The 18,939-nt window shown below is 39.0% G+C and overlaps 1 protein-coding gene across 1 annotated transcript in view; it reads right to left on the bottom strand.

Annotated features, from left to right (window-relative positions):
- Positions 1 to 15,351: 15,351 nt before the first annotated feature.
- The window catches only part of LOC107708861 (matrix metalloproteinase-16-like), a 24,454-nt gene continuing 20,866 nt past the window's right edge, over positions 15,352 to 18,939 (bottom strand). Inside the window, exon 10 of the mRNA XM_016513231.1 lies at positions 15,352 to 17,227. Within this exon, the coding sequence (XP_016368717.1) occupies positions 16,863 to 17,227 (365 nt within the window). The 3' untranslated portion in view covers positions 15,352 to 16,862. The remainder of the gene's footprint in view (positions 17,228 to 18,939) is intronic.

Below are 18,939 nucleotides of genomic sequence, written 5' to 3'. Positions count from 1 at the left end.
CAACCAAACACAGAAATTAACCAAGTCATAGGGTTCATCTGCTCGAGTAGTTTTAGCATATCTTGCAAAACTGGCGACCTGCTGTGCTGGAAGCTTACTGAGGAATTGATGGACATGTGATGCACAGAATAACTCTTTTGCTCCTTCGTGATCCCAGGACTGAAGCATGGCAAGAAGAGCTTGAACTCGTACAGCAAATTGACCAAACCCAACAGGATCTCCTGAACGTACAGCTGGCAAGTTCTTAATAGCAGCAATCTCCCGAAGCACCAACTGATGGGGTTGACCATACCTTTTCTGGAGAGCCTTCAAAGCAGTAGTGTAAGGCTGGGAATGATGGGCATAAGCCAAGGCTAAATGTCGGGCTGCATCAAACTTCAAATGGTCCAGAAGAATATGATACTTATATTGCTCAGTTTCCTCTAGGGGCATCAGATTCTTCAAAGCCATGTTCAGCATGGCAAACTCATGAGGGTCATCACTCTTAAAATATGGAAATGAAAGACTTTTAATAAGGGCTGACCTTGAGGGCTGTAAAGCGGGCATCATTGTTTGAGGCACAGTCGCTGCTGTCAGAATGGACAAATGCTGATCAGGTACCATCTGTTGTAATCCAGTTTGAAAGATTGCAGATGTTTGATTCATATCTCTTTGCTGCTCTTGAGGTACTGAAGCAGTGATATCTCTGGATGTCAAAGGATTCTGAGCAGACATAATGGAAGGATTAACTTGCTGCTCCATAGCTGTTCTAGTTTGATGTTGCAAAGGAATTTGCTGAGAGTGACCAAGAGATGCATAGGAAAATCCAGCTGAAAGATCTCTAGGAGGCAACGTTACAACTCTTGAAGGAACACAATTAAACGGAGCATGTGAGCCATAAGATGAATATACTGGATAAGGAAAATCAGGCAGGTGTGGAGGCCTTAACAGTACTCCACTTGGAAAGGAGGGCGGCCAACTTGGAGGCATCCATTGATAACTGGGCATATAAAATGCATTTCCCTGCATTTGATCAGGAGGCAAAAGGCTTTGATCCCTTCCTTCTTGATGATCATGATCAGTGGGGTAAAAACTGGGATTCATTTGATGATGACTGACTGAAGATAGCCATGGAAGACCATTACGTTGCTGAGTCAAGCTTGCACTCATTACATTTGAATCCACACCAGACTGTGGCCTGAGGTTCTCTGAGGAAGGAACGTAAGGTCTAATAGTTACACCTGGATTAGAAGGCTGCAGATATTGTGTCTCCAATAGCCCTGTAGTGGTAGGTGCAGTAGAAATAGGCATTGAAGAGACAGATGGCATATCCTGAGATGGAGGCAGAGTAATTTGTCCACTAAGCTTTCGGAGAGGCTGCTGGAATGTATACTGAGGATGACTGTGTGAGACCTAAATGCTCAACAAGGATTGTAAAGTCTCCAAGATGGCATCAAAATTATGTGATTGCTCAGTCAAATACTTCAATTCATCCAAGTGTACAACTGTCGCAAGAGCCAGAGAATTTGAGTCAGCAGGTTACATCACAAGGAGCTTCCATTACACATGTCTTCAAGAATTCCATATTATCTGAAGATGTGATTAAACATGAGTTCGGCAGTCTCCATTGCCGTGGGAAGACCCTTGAGGGGGAGAAGACGACAGGATTTGGAAAATCGTTCAACAACTACTAGAACACATGTGTTACCATCAAAGGCAGGCAAGTTCGTAATGAAATCCACCCCTAGGTGTGACCATGGGCAGATGGGAACGGGCAGCAGAAGGAGTTTACCAGATGGTAAGTGGCGAGGGCTCTTCAAGATAGCCCAGTCGGAACAACCTTGGACAAACCTTCTCACATCCCTGGCCATGTTGGGCCACCAGAAGCGGTCCTTCAGCAGCGAGAGGGTACTGTTGGCCCCTGGGTGGCCATTGACAAGAGAAGAGTGAGCAGAGTGAATCAAGGGAGTGCGCTGTGCTCTGGTGACATACTGTAATCCAGGTGGACAGCACAGCGGAGTGACGGTGGAAGCATTGGAGGAGGTAGCTGGATTGGAGGCCCACTGGATGGGACTTATGATGAGTTCTTTGGAGATGATGGGTTCCGCTTCCTCACTGATCTCCTCTGGGGTATGGAGTTGAGAGAGAGCATCAGCTTTCATATTCTTGGGGCCTGGACCATAGGAAATTGTAAAGTTGAAGCGTGTGAAAAATAGTGCCCAACATGCCTGGCGGGGGTTCAGTCTCTTGGCATCTCACAGGTATTGTAAGTTCTTGTGATCAGTGAGGATGATGAAAGGCTGTTGTGCACCCTCCAACCAATGCCTCCATTCCTCAAGGGCCAGCTTGATAGCGAGGAGTTCCCTGTTGCCGATGTCATAATTTCTCTCCGCCGGGCTGAGTTTGCGGGAAAAGAAGGCGCATAGATGGAGTTTGGTTGGAGTCCCCTGCTGCTGAGACAACACCGCTCCTACCCTGGTGATGGAGGCATCCACTTCCACGACAAAGGGTTTGTTGGGGTCTAGGTGGATGAGGAGCGGTGCGCTGGTGAATGCCTCTTTGAGTTGTTGGAATGCTTCTGTGGCAGCTGGTGACCAGGACAGAGACTTGGGCTTGTTCCTCAACAGACTGGTGAGAGGACAGATGATGGAGCTGTAGTTGTGAATGAATCGTCTATAGAAGTTTGAGAATCCCAGGAAGCATTGAAGTTCCTTGATGGTGGTAGGAACCGGCCAGTTCTTAATGGCTTCCACCTTCCCCTCGTCCATCTGGATGCCACCGTTGCTGATGTTGTATCCAAGGAACTGCACTGAGGATTGATGGAAGGAGCATTTCTCGGCTTGGAGGAAAAGATGGAATTCTCTCAGGCATTTCAGGACCTCCAAGGTGGCAATGTTCGGCCATGCTCCAGGAGTAAATGAGAATATCATCACATAGACAAGGACAAACCGATAGAGATACTCCCGGAGCACCTCGTGCATGAAGTCCTGGAATACGGAGTGGGCGTTGACTAGGCCATACGGCATCACCAGATATTCATAATGGCCAGTAGTGGTCACGAAAGCTGTCTTCCACTCGTCCCCCTCACGTATCCGGATGAGGTTGTAAGCGCTGCAGAGGTCCAACTTGGTGAAAACGGTAGCTCCGCGGAGATGTTCAAGTGCCGCTGGAACGAGGGGAAGTGGATAACGGAACTTCACCGTTATCTTGTTGAGCGCCCAGTAATCTATACAAGGCCGCAAGCCTCTGTCCTTCTTGGCCACAAAGAAGATACTCGAAGCAACAGGGGACGTTGAAGGGCGGATGTAGCCTTGTTGTAAAGCCTTTTCAATATACTCCTCCATGGCCTTCTGCTCGTGGAGTGAGAGTGGATAAATCTTTCCACGGGGCACTGGCTCACCTGGCTCACAATCAGATCAATGGCACAGTCCCATGGTCGATGTGGAGGCAGCTGTGAGGCTTTCTTCGGGTAAAAGACGTCACTAAAGGGGGCGTAACAGGATGGAATCTTAACTGACTGTTTCTCTACTGGACTTTCAATGGACGTGGAGTTGATGGTGAGGGTCTCGGAATGGTGCGATGATGGATGAAGAGTTTGAGGAAAACAGTCAGGAAAACATCTACTGCCCCACTTCAGGACCCCACTTGTCTTCCAGGAGATGATGGGGTTATGGTGTGAGAGTTTCCTCACGCAGCTGGCTCACTTGTAGATGGAGAGGGCCAGCACTGCATTGAACGTGTCTTTGGCTAAGTGGTTTTCCGGTCACCAACTGGACCTGATAGATGGTTTTGGTGGCTGTGGTTGGGAGGTTGAGCTGGAGGCAGAGACTCCCGGAGATGAAATTCCTGGCTGACCCGGAATCTAGGAGGGCATGTACTGAAATGGAGACATCGGAGGCAGTAAGCATACCTATAGTGGTGAGGGGCTGCATATTGACAATGGATGGCTTAATGACACTCACCATGGGTCATGGAGGATGAATTGGGCATGCAGAGATTACATGCCCACCAGCAACACAGTAAAGACACAAGCCCTGGGTCAGCCGCCTCTGCCACCCAGCGTAAGACAATCGAGTAGCGTCCACTTGCATGGGTTCGTGGCTTGGTTCTGGAGTGCTGATGGTCGCTGGCCGGCGGAGGAATAGAGTGGATGGTTGACCCTGGTGTTCCTCAAGACAAGACTGTATACGATTGGCACATCTGATGGAAAGTTGGATGAAACGTTCTAAGCCAATGGTATCGTCATATGCAGCGAGATTCAGCCGCACTTTCGGCTCCAATCCCTGCCAATAGGCAGTGAGGAGTGAGCGCTCATTCCATCCGCTGGCAGCAGCGAGGGTCCTGAACTTGAGAGCATAATCATTAACAGACATTGAACCTTGACGGAGATGGTACAGTTGTTTACTGACAGAGGAATCACCCGCTGGTCTGCCAAAAACTTCACGGAAGTGTTCGATGAAATTATTAAAATTATTATTAATCAACTAACTCTAACCTAACAGTCTACTAATACTCTAAGGAGAGTTAGTTAACATGCAGTTCCAAGTTACTTAGTTAGTAGAATGCCTAAAGTGGACTATAAAAATAAAGTGTAACATTTTAATTTAATTTATATACTCTGACAGTGCATACACAGTGAACACAGTGCAATCAAGCTTAAATGGCCCTTAAATGAGACGGCCCTCTATGAGATGATGTGATTCATTGAGCAAAAGTTTGATATTTAAAACCTTGGTATAAAAAATAAATAAAATGAAGTGTTGACTCTTTTGTGCATCTCTTAAAGCTCCCCTAAAACTCAAATTTACATGCAGATAAGTCATCTCTTTGATGCCTGTTTATATTTTCTGACCAACTTCTGATTCTCACCTGAACAAATACATTTTTTGATTGGTGGATAAAGTTTATCTTGACACATCTGTGGAAGCATCAGGCAGAAGATTATTCAAAGCTGACACGGTTCTGCAGCCTTGGGTGTGAATTAGTTCAGCATAATCTCTGTATTCTGCTTGATAGACTTGTGACCCATCACAGGTTATGCAAATCAGAGATTCTTTGGCGCAAGACTGGGAGATTCATATCAGCGTGCGGTTCTCTCATAACACATCTGAAGTGTTGAGAGAGGACTTCAGTTTGTGCTGTGCCAAAAATGCTGTGTATACTGTCAGGCAGAAGCTTCCTCATACATTTGTGCGAGAAGCAGGCCAGAAGAAAGCCCTTTTTAGCCTTTCTGCCACTAGCAAACCTAAATGTAAGTACTCAGTTTAACCTTTGTAACCTTTGAAAGTTTTGTGTATGCAGCAGTTATCATCATTTCATGTTGGTAAAAACTGTGTGTTGTTTTCAAGGCCAGTTCAAAATAACTGGGCTTCTGCCATGTGGTGTGAAACAGACACCTGTTTGAATGATACAGCTCAGCTGACTGAAACAAGAATACTTCAGTTGTTGAGTAGTTCACCCAAACATAAAATTTGCAGAAAATGTACTCACCCTCAAGCCATCCAGGATGTCAATGGGAGAACCAATATGAAGAAGTTTTGCATTACATCACTTGCTCATCAATGGATCCTCTGCAGTGAATGGGTGCCATCAGAATGAGAGCCTAAACAGCTGATAAAAACATCACAATAATTTGCAAGTAATCCATAACACTCCAGTCCATCAGTTAAACATCTTGTGAAGTGAAAAGCTGCATGTTTTTAAGAAACAAATCCATCAAGTTGTTTTTTTTCCTTGCAAATGCTAGAAAAAAAATATTATCTGACCCTTGACTTTTTTTAATCACTTTTTTTTAATCATCTAGGCGATTCAGCCTAAACACATATATACATGAACAGCATAAATTATAAGTTACTCTGGAAATTATTATGTCATATCATTGTAGAATATTGTTAACTAAGTATGCAAAGCATATGAAATAGGCCTAGAGAAATGTTGCTGCAACTAACTAAATTAAACTAAACTATACTAAACTAAACTAAACTAAACTAAAAAACCTAAACTTATTTTATTTCAGATAGTGTTCGTTTTATTTATAATGTTTATAATGTTCATTTTTTTATACTCAAGCAACGAATATGTTATTGACAAAATTTGTATTATTATTTTTAAATAATTGTTACATTTATAGTTAATAGAAATTTTATTATTGATTTTATTTTACAATTACAGGAAATAACTGTTGCCTCCTTGGTGAATAATGTAAGTATACTGTAAAAAAATAAAAAGCAACTGCATGTTTTCCAGTTTTCTAAACCTTTTGAGTCTCAAATACTAAGAAATTCAGTTTTCTTGAAACATAAAAACCTGTCTCAGACCAACAGAATTATCCCAAATCTAGTCCCAACTAGTCAAACATAGTTGTCTGAACTAAAAACGTCATATTGCTGAAATGTTAAGGCTCTGTAAGTTCCCAGCATGCATTGCAGCATGAATAAATTATACAATTACTGTTATAGGATTATTGTTTTGCTGTTTGCTGACTTCATTTAAAACTTTTTTGTTGTTGATTTGTCATTATTGTTACTTTCTTGTTATGTCGTGATGTAAAGAGCTCATTATTTTACATTTCTTGATTGCTGCCATTCTTGAGGTTTGTGCAGCGGCGTACATTTCGTCTAACAGCAGCGGGGGACAATAAACAAAATTTCTCAAGAGCAATTTTTGAAGGGGACACAAATAATACAGCTAAAATTGTACTTGTAAGGATAAGTATACACAGAGGAAAACCTTACTAATATTAGTGTAGCAGGGAGACCGTGCCAAATTACATTGACATTACTATCCATCAAGCAGGTAACGTTATTATTGCTAACATAGTGGACTCATCGAAAAATACATTGGCATCATCTGTATTAAAGAGAAAGTAATCACTTCGTCTGATGTTTAAGTGAATAAAATAGCCTTGACACAGCCTTGGAGTTCCACAGCTATTGAATTTGTTCTCTCTCACCAGACTTTGTGTGTGTGTGTGTGTGTGTGTGATGTGTGTACCTGTTTTTCTATTCTGGTGGGGACTTAAACCTGAATACACACAGACTCATGGGGACTCGTGTCACGGTGGGGACCTAAATTGAGGTCCCCACGGGTAAACAAGTTAATAAATCACACAGAATGAAGTTTTTTGAAAATCTAAAAATGCAGAAAGTCTCCTGTGAGGGGTAGGTTTAGGTGTAGGGTTGGTGTAGGGCAATAGAATATACGGTCTGTACAGTAGAAAAACCATTACGCCTATGGAGAGTCCCCACAAGGATAGCAAACCAGACATGTGTGTGTGTGTGTGTGTGTAGGTGATGTAAAAGAGGAAAGCAGGCATTTGGACCAACGCACTGTGAGGCAAGGAACAGGGGACAGAATCCATATAAAAATATGATCGCATTATTTTTTGCAGTGATCTGGTGCAAGATCTTTTGTCATAGACCCGTCGCTCAGGCACTCAGAACACTTTAGCAACCACATAGCAACCCTCATAATGCTGTAATCCAAAACATATACAGTAAACTGTACAAAGAAAATTTATTATAATTCTATGCACATACTGTGGTGTTCATTTGACTTTATCAGCCAACTGGTTAATGGTTAACCTTTAGTGGTTTGATAAATCTTGACTACAAATAAACATGGGTGTTAATTAACTTTCCCACTGAACACAAGAGAGGTATATATAAAAGGAAGGCGCATTAACCAGAGCATGTTTCACTCACCATTTCAGAAAGCACCTGACTGCTGTTAGTCTTTCCGATGGGTTTGCATGCAGCAAAACTCTGAGTGCAGCTCATCTGCATTAGGGCTCTCATTACTGCTGCTGATGTGATAACTCACTCCGCTGTGTTGTGGAGGCAAAGCTGAGTGACAGCAAAGTAGTATGAAAAAGAACCGAAAGCACCTCATTCGCCATCGCGATCTCCCAGCAAGACCTCTGACTAATTTATGTAGAGCCCTGCTCTCTCAGTGTGGGCCCGTGCCTTTGAAGGAGAGAGATGAGAAATGGTGCGTTGCATCTCAATTTCAAACCTCAGAAGAATAAAACACCCACTGTGTTGATGACAGATGTTAACATTGAGTCTTCAGAGAGATAAATGTCAATGACTTGTTTTATTCTTTTGATCAAATATAAAGTCAAAACAGAAAACACACAGCCTCAGGCAAAAGCACCATTTCCAGTGCTGGTGTTAACTTCTTCGTAGTACTTCTTTTGATTTTTCATTGTTTATCCCGGAAGGCATTACATGGACAAACCAGCTACATCAAGTGCATGCTGATATCTACAAGAAAGTACAAGTAAATGTTTTGAAAAGAACTTAAAGGGATAGATTATTCTCCCTCATTTCATTCCAAAACTTGTATGATTTTCTTGTGTGGAACATACTTTGGAAAACCTTGGGAACAAAACAATATTTTAGCCTATTGGATGAAAAAAAAAAAACTAACATTTTTCAAAATATCTTCTTTTGTTTTCCACAGAACAAAGACCAACATGAGAGTGAGTAAATAATGTCAGAATAATGACATTTTTTGGGTGATCTATCCCTTTAACGTGATCTATAACCTGACTGTGTTAGATTACACAATTAAAATCCTCAAAAATGAGATGGGTGAGTGAACATATGACTGAATTGCATTTTTGTTTCAGAGTTACATTAGGTAATTTTCAGGCACATGTTCAATTTTTATGGTATTAAATGGCTCCAAGTCTTTAGGCAGACTTAAGACTCACCTCTAAATGTTCAACTGACTTTCTTATGCAGTTGTATTATTTTTTATGTTTGTACTTTTTTTGCAGATAGCTTAATGGCTTAGATGCTTGAAGCTAATCACTTCATGTGGATAAGAGTGTTTGCTAAATGTCCCCATTGCATACACCTGTATATTGCTTGTTGTTGTTATTCACACTAAAGGACTGAAACCATTGTGTTGCACACCATTCAAAAATGTGTGGACAAAAGTTCTTTTTTTACATTTTTCAAAAAAGTACAATTACATTTATTGTTCTAATTTCCATTTCAGATAAATGCTGTTCTTTTGAACTTGCTATTCATCAAATAACGTATCACCGTTTGCTCAAAAATATGAAGCAGCAAAACCATTTTCAGCTGTGCTAAGAATAAGAAAAGTTTCTTCAGCATATTAGAATGATTTCTGAAGGATCACGTGACACTGAAAACTGGAGTAATGATGCTGAAACGTCAGTTTTGCTATCACAAGAATACATTTTTTAAATATATCAAAATAGAAAACAGTTATTTCAAATTGTAATAATATTTCACAGCATTACTGTTTTTTTGTTTTTGTTTTGATCAAATAAATGCAACTTTGGTGAGCATGAGATGTCTTTCAAAACATTAAAATATCTTACCAACCCCAAACATTTGAATGGTAGTGCATATTTATGCATAAATACATGTATAGGAGGGGTTCTCAACTCAGAGTTTTGAGAGGCTGGAGGTAAACTCTGCAGGAAAGTGGATCTCGAGGACCAGAGAACCCTTAATGCATAGCAAGCTGAATGTTACTGTAAATATTAATGCAGTACTTTACTAAAGTTATGCTATAATACTGCGAACAGCTTACACAAATTTTAAATCCTATTGCCCCTATTGCAGAGTCTTAGTTTGAAGTTCCATTTTGATCCCATCACATAGCAGATTTTTGTTTTCCAAATTGTGAAATGTAATGTCTCACATGCAAACTCCAGCTGGGATGGGTTTTGACATTTCTGCAACAAAAGCTTTCATCTAGCACCCATTTATGAAAAGCATGTACAATTGTTATCTCATGCACTGTTTCTCAAATCTAGAGTTGCTCCACATTTTCCTGTTCCAGTGTCATGAACAAAAAAGGGCGGGAACAAACACTCAGTGAACTACTTCTGACATGTGTTTTTATATTAAGATATTTTAGTTTTGTAACGTGTGATATGCAAAGAAATTATGTTTTGCTTCATTTGAATCACCACAGTTGAAAACAGGTGGAATACAATCAAATACGCATGAGAATTAGAGAAGACAGACAACAGAGATCATTTAAATGTATCAAAGGGGCATTAATAATTCTAATTTTATTTTTAATCTACTTTGTTTTTATTTTTAATACCAATCAAAATTACCAGTAAAAAATGGGACAGAAAATGGTAGAATGGTGCCACCTGCAGGTTTTACTCTGTTACTACATATATTTTATAGACATCAAACAGTGGAATTATTGATTATTGAGATTATTTTACTGAGCTGATGCAAATCTGTGATCGTATTAGGCTTTTGTAAAATGATCTTGCAAATATTTATGTTTTAAGAGAAAACACTTGAAAAGTTTAAACTGCTGTTTATTTTTATTTTTTATTTTTGTACTCGTGATGCAGCAATTAACCCTGGGAAAGGTCAATGGGGAGAGGATCGACAGTTCATCACATCTGCCTGATTTTCTAGGTGATTTGATGATTTTTTAAATTTATTTAGGCTATTTATTTTCGATTTTTATTTCTATTCTATGCTATGAAGATACGCTTGTCAAGTTAAAACAACCCTGCTGAAAAAAACATCAGAAACCATCACAGAAATTCTAATGGTTTCCACTACAAATGCCATTACAAACATTGCAAGCCATCAACCTTTAACCATTAAAACCATTAAAAATGGTTTTCTGTAGTGTTTTGAGACATATTCCACCATTAGGATTTAGTGATTTTAACAAGCCACCAATAGAAGGCAACCAAACAGGCACCATTACAGTGACCATTAAAACCAATACAAGTCATTTTTATTTTTTATTTTTGTACTCGTGATGCAGCAATTAACCCTGGGAAAGGTCAATGGGGAGAGGATCGACAGTTCATCACATCTGCCTGATTTTCTAGGTGATTTGATGATTTTTTAAATTTATTTAGGCTATTTATTTTCGATTTTTATTTCTATTCTATGCTATGAAGATACGCTTGTCAAGTTAAAACAACCCTGCTGAAAAAAACATCAGAAACCATCACAGAAATTCTAATGGTTTCCACTACAAATGCCATTACAAACATTGCAAACCATCAACCTTTAACCATTAAAAATGGTTTTCTGTAGTGTTTTGAGACATATTCCATTAGGATTTAGTGATTTTAACAAGCCACCAATAGAAGGCAACCAAACAGGCACCATTACAGTGACCATTAAAACCAATACAAGTCCCATTATAACCAGTAAAACCATTACAAATGTTGTGATGGTGTCTATTGTTTTTTTTGTTTTTCAGCAGGGCTGTCAAAAACAAAGAGTCTCATTCACTACAAGCACATTTTTAAAGTGCCCCTATTATGGATTTTTGAAAATGACCTTTCATGCAGTGTGTAGCAGCTCTAAGTGAATGAAAACATCCTGCAAAGTTTTAAATCTGAAAGTGCACCGTGTATAAAGTTATTGTCTCTCAAAAGAAAGAGTCGACTCTGAATCATTGAAACCAGTCGTTTTTAAAACGAATCTGAAATGGAAATGAGACCAATCGGACCAATCACCGCAGATTAGCGTCACGCAATGAAGTGGTTTGGAAAAATGAATCTTTGAGCGAATCGTTTGGGAGTCCTTGAGCAAGTAAGGTAAAAATAAATACACATTATAAGACAATGAAAGTGTTTTTTGACCTTGCATGCATGTCAACCTGTTGTTGGGGATTCCCAAAACCAAAATATGAACCTTTCATTACCCATAATAGGGGCACTTTAAGTAGATTTTGTTAGTTTTATAATTAGATTTATAATTATAAAAGGATTAATGTACAGTATATGATTTGCGCTACATCCAATTATCTTGAGACCAATTGGTTAAAAGTAATCACAAAAATGGCTAAGAAAATGGTTTAGTTCAGAGAAAAGGTCCACCAAGCAGTAGGTTTAAATCATTACAAATAAACTAGAACTGTGCCAAAAAACATCTATTTCAAATAAATGCGGTTCTTCAAACTTTCTGATCATCAAAGAGTCCTGTAGAAAAAAAACACTTTGCCAGTTTTCCACACTCCATTATGTAGCACAGCAATTTTCAACTGTGATAATAAGAAAGTTTTTGGATTGTCAGATCATGTGACACTAAAGACTGGAGTGATGGCTGCTGAAAATGGAGCTTTGCCATCACAAGAAGGAAGAATATATTCAAATAGAAAACTGATATTTTAAATTGTAATAATTTTTTCACAATCTTACCTTTTTAAACCATACTTTGATCAAATAAATATAAATAAAACTGACAGCCTGTTTAAATTGTGTCAAAATGACAGCTGTTAGAAAAATATATAATTTGGTAAATACTGGTGAAATTTGGATTAACACAACGAGACACTGATAAAATAGTTTATTATTTAAATATTTCTAATGTCTCAACACTCTCAAAATCATAAGCACCTTTTTAGTGCTTAATCCTATTCTGTACATGCGGTTGTGACTCTTTACAGGGCCGGTGCTACAAAAATGAAAGCAAGAGCATAGTCAGTTGAAACTGTAACAATAGCATTCTGGCGAAAGAGGCAAATGCTCCACTGCATGTTTGTGCACTGGAGAGTGTCAAAGGTTTCTATTTACAATGTCTTTTTGTAACTATGAGCAATGCAGCCAATCACAGACATATCTGTTGATTTCTTGAACACAGTGGCCAAACCTGGTAAAAGTACATGGTGAAGCCCAGGTAGCAGCAGTGCATATGACCGCCAGGGAGACCCCTCTAAAGGGAGCCAATGAAGATGAAATGGCCATAGTAGAATGAGAAGGTAGACCCCTAGGCTGAACACTGCATATAGTTCCAGCAAGTTGATATGTTCTGTGGTCCTCCAAATTGGCGGAGGAACATAAAACATTAGTGTAGGTAGTTATTATTTTGGAATGAGTGAATTTGTCCTGTTGAACTGCAATATTGTGCAGATATTACACTGCTTAAAAAAAATAAAGGCAGTGTAGTATCTGCATGATGGATGAATTTAAAAATCCTACGCAAAAGTGTATATTCATATAGACTACTATTCAAACTTTTTTGAAAGAAATTAATACCTACTGTATATTCAGCAAGGATGCATTTAATTAATCAAAAATAACAGTAATGACCGTATCATGTTACAAACGATTTCTATTTCAAATACATACCGTTTTTTTTACATTCTATTCTTCAAAGAACCCTGAAAAAATGTATCATGGTTAATATGAAGAAGAAAAAAACTGATAAGAAATGTTTCTTGAGCACCAAATCAGCATATTAGAAAGATTTCTGAAGGATCATGGGACACTGAAGAATAGAGTTATGGCTACTGAAAACTCATCTTTGCCATCAGAAATAAATGACAAAATATGTTAGAATAATAAACAGTTATTTTAAATTGAAATAATAGAGACTTCTTTCACACATATTAAAAATATACCCTCCCCAGGATCTTACTGGTCCATTAAGTCCCCCCTTACAAGTTGTGATATTACAGAGACAATATTTTCATGAGTCAGCAAAATTATTTAATATATAACTGTTTTATTATATCATCCAAACAACCTTTCATGAATCTCAGGGATACATTACATGTTAATGTCTTATGGTTGCCTGGTACATTTTGTTAACTTCTTCATTAGAGTTCACAAGAATGATTCACACGCCACATCCGATAATAGATAATATCTTATTATTGATGTACTGCATAATGTGCCTTTCATATCCGTAATAAAGACACTACATGAGATATATATACAGCATGTTCAGATACACATCCAATACTCAGTGACCTCAAAGGTAGAACAGGGCATATTCTCGAGATATTCTTCTGTTTATAATGAAAACAACAGTTGACGCATGGAAATTCATGTGCACTTCTCATGATTGTGCAACTGGAAGGCTGATGCTGAAGGCATGGCGAGAAACACCATAGTCCATTATAGATCAGTTCATAAAACGAAAGATAAAACAAGGCATATGACAATATACATCACTCCACTTCCAATAAACACTCAAAAGGAATATCAAACGGCAACATTTGATGTATTTAGTGGTGGATACACTCTGAGAATGATCACAAATATTTTTACATGGAAAGCAGAAATAAGCAGTGAAGCTAGTTCTCTGATTGCAGTATACAGAATCTTAGTTCCCTTTAGCTGCGCAACAAATGCTATTTTACTCTGTGCCTGAAATAAGTAAGCCACTCAAGCTTGGACTTTATCAAGTAAACTTAGGGTGTTTGCAAGGCAGCGATGTAATAAAACTGGATTACATCCAATGTTTCCTAAAATTCACCATCTACAGCAGTGTTTCTCAACCCTGGTCCTAAGCGCCCCCCCAGCACTGCACATTTTGTATGTCTCCCTTATCTGACACCCATTTCAGGTCCTGGAGTTTCTTTTAATGAGCTAATGAGTTGAATCAGGTGTGTTTGATTAGGGAGACACACAAAATGTGCAGTGCTGGGGGGCGCCCAGGACCAGGGTTGAGAAACACTGATCTACAGCAATGCTGTATATCAGACCACTCATCTGGGTAACTGAAAACGGCACTACTTTCATGTCTCTCATATCACACCGGGGATACTCTTTCTCGTTTCATATAAAGCATGGATGGGCAGGGAGGTTTTTGCCCAGAACAGAACCATACCGCCAAACCAAACTTTATGCTAAGTATCTATCATTTTGACGATAGTGGTCCTGACAGAACTACTCCCATCTTGCATCTCAGTTATCGACTAGAGTGAAAATGACCTCAGGGGATTTCAGTCTTAATGTTACTGCAGTATTATCGCAGGGTTTGTCTTTGTAATTGTAATTGTAATTGTGCATAATAATTAACTGTTTTCTTAGCTTCAGGATAATGTTTAAGTAAAATTATAAAATTGTTTAGACTCAAAACAGTATTTTTTGTCAATTTATTTATTTTATGTAAAAAAATGTCTTTATTTTATAGGGATTGGTCAACTTTCTGCATTAGTACGCATCCTCATTGGCCTGTTCTTAGCATCTATTTTATATTATATACCTTAGTCAGGATAAAAGGCATATTTAATTTGACCCAAATTTTTAAAAAATGCTGTGAAAGATAGACGTGCAAAAGGTTGTACAATTTTAAAGTTTTGTTTGTTTGTTTTTGCAAAACAACTGGAAATGTTTTGGAAAAAATATATTTTCTATATTTTGACAGCTGAATGATTGACAGTGAGGTACAACCCATTGAACAGATTGTATTTTTATGCCTCAATGCATCTTTTTGAATTGTGTCAAATTAAATATGGATACATTATTTTTAAGCTTATTGTATACTTCTGATTTTATGCATACACTAGGGTATGCGTACAGTATACATTTGATCAGCAGCACAGTCAGATTTTTCTAACCGTGGGCTTGTTCCAATGCCAATGCGGTCTTGGCCACTTGAGAGCATGTGCACTTCAGAGCAGTATTTGATGCTCATTCATGTTCAGAAACTCACATGCCTCAAAATTGTGTGATGTTAAAGCAAAGTGTGCATTTCAGTGTAGGTTTAATTCATTGGATATTACATATAATTTGGTAGTAAATTGTGAAGTACAGTAGCAGAGACACTGAACAAAGATGAAACTTACTAGTGTGCATGTGTCGAACAACTGTGTTCATGCACAATAATGAATGGAATATGGCAATGCAGTTTTCGTGTCAATTTTGGCTTTATACCTCAAAGACTTTCTTATATTATTGGTTGGTTCTCGAACACGGTCAACAGAAGATACATGAGTGGTGCTGATGATGCAGCTTCATTCACCGAACCAAAGCTCAAAAGCTAAATTTACCCAAAACTTTACCACAATTCACTTGCTGCCTTGCAAGCACAAGTATTTTGTTCAGGAAATGCAAATCTAGCCTACATATTGCATTGAAAACATCGCTAATATAAGTGTTTTTATATATAACTTTAACATTTTCATGTAATTTTTTATGGTTGATAATCTGATTCTCAAGGAAGGTTCATTAGGTATTTCTGCTCAACAGCATTCTTCCGTTTAATAAATTCCCTATGAATTGATTGGAAGCACTTAACCAAAAGTCTAGTGTTCTGTGCTGCAGCTTTAGAGTCTTTTTAACAACGCAGCAGCACAGAACATGGACACCAGCCATACACTTGTTTTCAATTAAACATTTAAACAGTCAGCGGCACTTCAAACCTTACTGCAAATCTCTGTCAGTCAGTAGTGCATCAAAAGAACAGTGATAAGGAAAGGAATTAATGGAAAGGGGTCACATTCACACAGGCACGTGTACACTAACACACAGAAAAATAAACTCAATATGTGATTAAGGCATTCGACGAAATATTGCATGTAGCCCCGATATTATATGTCAAGGTCCTTCTGATTTCCAAGCAGATAGATCCCATATATTCTGCACATGAATGCAGCCAAATGGAACTCAAATAATGATCGATAAGCCAGTCATCGATAATCCCCGAGGGATCTCAGAATATTCCATGTGAATGAAGCAATCCTCTTTGGACACTAAGGGCATATTTGGTTTGGGTATCAGTTTTTTCAACACAAGCAAGTATTTCGAAGTGACACAGGTGAGTTCAATCTTTATGGAGTATCTAGATCAGCAGTCCGATGATAAATAATTCTCAAATCAATTGAAAAGTTCATAATTATGATTTGTAGAGGAACAGTTTACTCCCGCATTGGACTCTAGGAACCAAAATGGCCGCCAAAGCCACACAGAGTTCCAAAACCAAACAAAAACGACACATTGCCATCTACGAAGGCTGACAATGGGAACAGGAAGTTGGCATGCTGTTCGTTTATGTCATCCTTCGTTTCTGCCAACAAATACCGACAAAGTCAGCGCCTCAAGATGAGCCAATTTTTGACCTTTGAAGGGATTTTTAAGATGAAACTAGTTTTAGCAGAAGAAGTGGGACCTTTAATTCTCAGACCCACTCCTGCATGGATCGCTTGCAGTACAGTAGGTGGCGCTGCGTATCCTTCCTCTTGAAGCGGAACACGGTGTAAAGCAGCACCATCATGCACAGGGCCAGGACGCAGGGGATGGCGATGGCCACCGCTTTCTCTGCTCCACCGCTGCTCTCCAGCTTGAGTACGATATCAACGTCATCATTGTCATATTGTGGCGGTTCTTCTTCCTCTGGAGGGCTCCAGTCCCAGTCGGGGTCGGCAGGTAAGCCGTCGCAGCCCATAAAATCACGCAGGATAGATCTGGGGTAGCCTGTCTCCACTCTTAGCCTCTGATTGTTGAACTTCCAATACTCCTTCCCCTTGTAGAAGTATGTGAATCCTTAGGAGAAAAGGAAGACAGCTCATATTGAACTATGCATACTGGAAAACATAACTACAGTATGTGTTATTCTTAGTTGGAAATAAGACATTTTAAGTCTAATGACATTAAAACTCAAGTCAATTATTTGTTACTAGTAATACATATAAAATGTTCATGGTACTCCAAGTTCCAAGAGTACTCCAAGAGTGTCATCATATTATCAGGTCTGAAAATGCATGGTGCAAAAACAAAGACACCATTGCCATATAACTGCCTGTACCTGTGCCATTCCAAATAAAATAAAACATAGGTATGAATTGTGTTTGAAGGTCCCATCGGGCACTGTTGGTTCAATTATGAAGAAGTACAGTAGATGTTATAAACCTAAATTCTGCCTAGAACTGGTTGTCCCTCAAAAACTCAGCATGAACAAAGAGATTTGGGAGAGAAGCCACAGAGAGGCCAATTATCACAGTGAAGGAGCTCAGAGATCACCAGATCCGTAAGACACATGTGAGGACTCACTACTTGCACAGAGAACATAGTTCAGAGAAACTTCTTCTCTTCTGCCAGTCAACACAGTGTCCTCCAGAGTGAACCAATTACTTAAACCCTGAAACTCTGGAGGGATGTTACGATGGAAAGAGTTGTAAAGCATTTCTACAGTCTAATGGCTCAACAATATACTTATATGTGGTGATATACACTTACATGGATAAAAGTAATAGGATACCTGACTAGGGACATCTAATGACATTCTAAATACATAGACTTTAATATAAAGTTGGTTCTCCCATTGCAGCTATAAGAGCTTCCACTCTTCTGGGAACGCTTTCCACAAGATTTTGGAGTGTTTCTGTGAGATTATTTGCCAATTTATCCAGTAGAACACTTGTGAGCTCGGGCACCAATGTTGGACGAGAAGGCCTGGCTCGCAATCTCCATTCCAGTTCATCCCAAAGGTGTTCACTGGGGTTAAGGTCAAGGCTCTGTGAGGGCCAGTCAAGTTCTTCCACATCAAACTCATCCAGCCATGTCTTTATATACCTTGCTTTGTGCACTAGGACACAGTCATGCTGGAATAGAGAAGGGTTTTCACAAAACTTTTCTCACAACGTTGGAAGCATAGAATTGTAAAATGTCTTTGCCGAAGCATTAAGATTTCCTTTCACTGAGAGTAAGGGGCCTAGCCCAACCCCTGAAAAACAGTCCCATACCATTATCCCACCTCCACCAAACTTTACAGTTGGTAGAATACAGTCAGGCAGGTAATGTTCTCCTGTGGCCCGTTCTTCGTACGTCACTTATTACATCTGAGATCAAATGTCACATCCAAGATGATATCATCACGCTAATCAGGATCTGGCTAATTCGGTTCTTCGAACGCACCTGTTGTTGATGATTAGTATGGCTGGATTGAGTTATCTGAGATAATTGCGCATTCATGGGTTGGTTTAAAAGGGGTTATGTATCGATACAGCAATGCAGCGATTGGCTTGCGGCAAGACAGCAACTGTAATGACATCATATAATTAAAGAAGACACCTAACGAAAAACTTGACAAATTTCTGGACTTCTATAACGAAACAGCCAAGCGATCAAAACTACATAAATGTTATAATAGATAAATAAAAATGTGCACTGTTTTTATTTTATGTTTCATTTTTTTTACATGATTCCCAATTATTTATATTCACGATTTCTAATATTTGTACAGGCTTTAAATTTTT

Source organism: Sinocyclocheilus rhinocerous, unplaced genomic scaffold, assembly GCF_001515625.1.
Source record: "Sinocyclocheilus rhinocerous isolate Xijiao unplaced genomic scaffold, SAMN03320098_v1.1 scaffold1724, whole genome shotgun sequence".
Lineage (NCBI taxonomy): Eukaryota > Metazoa > Chordata > Actinopteri > Cypriniformes > Cyprinidae > Sinocyclocheilus > Sinocyclocheilus rhinocerous.
The sequence above is the reverse complement of the archived record's forward strand: the minus strand, read 5'-3'. Positions and strand labels throughout refer to the sequence as shown.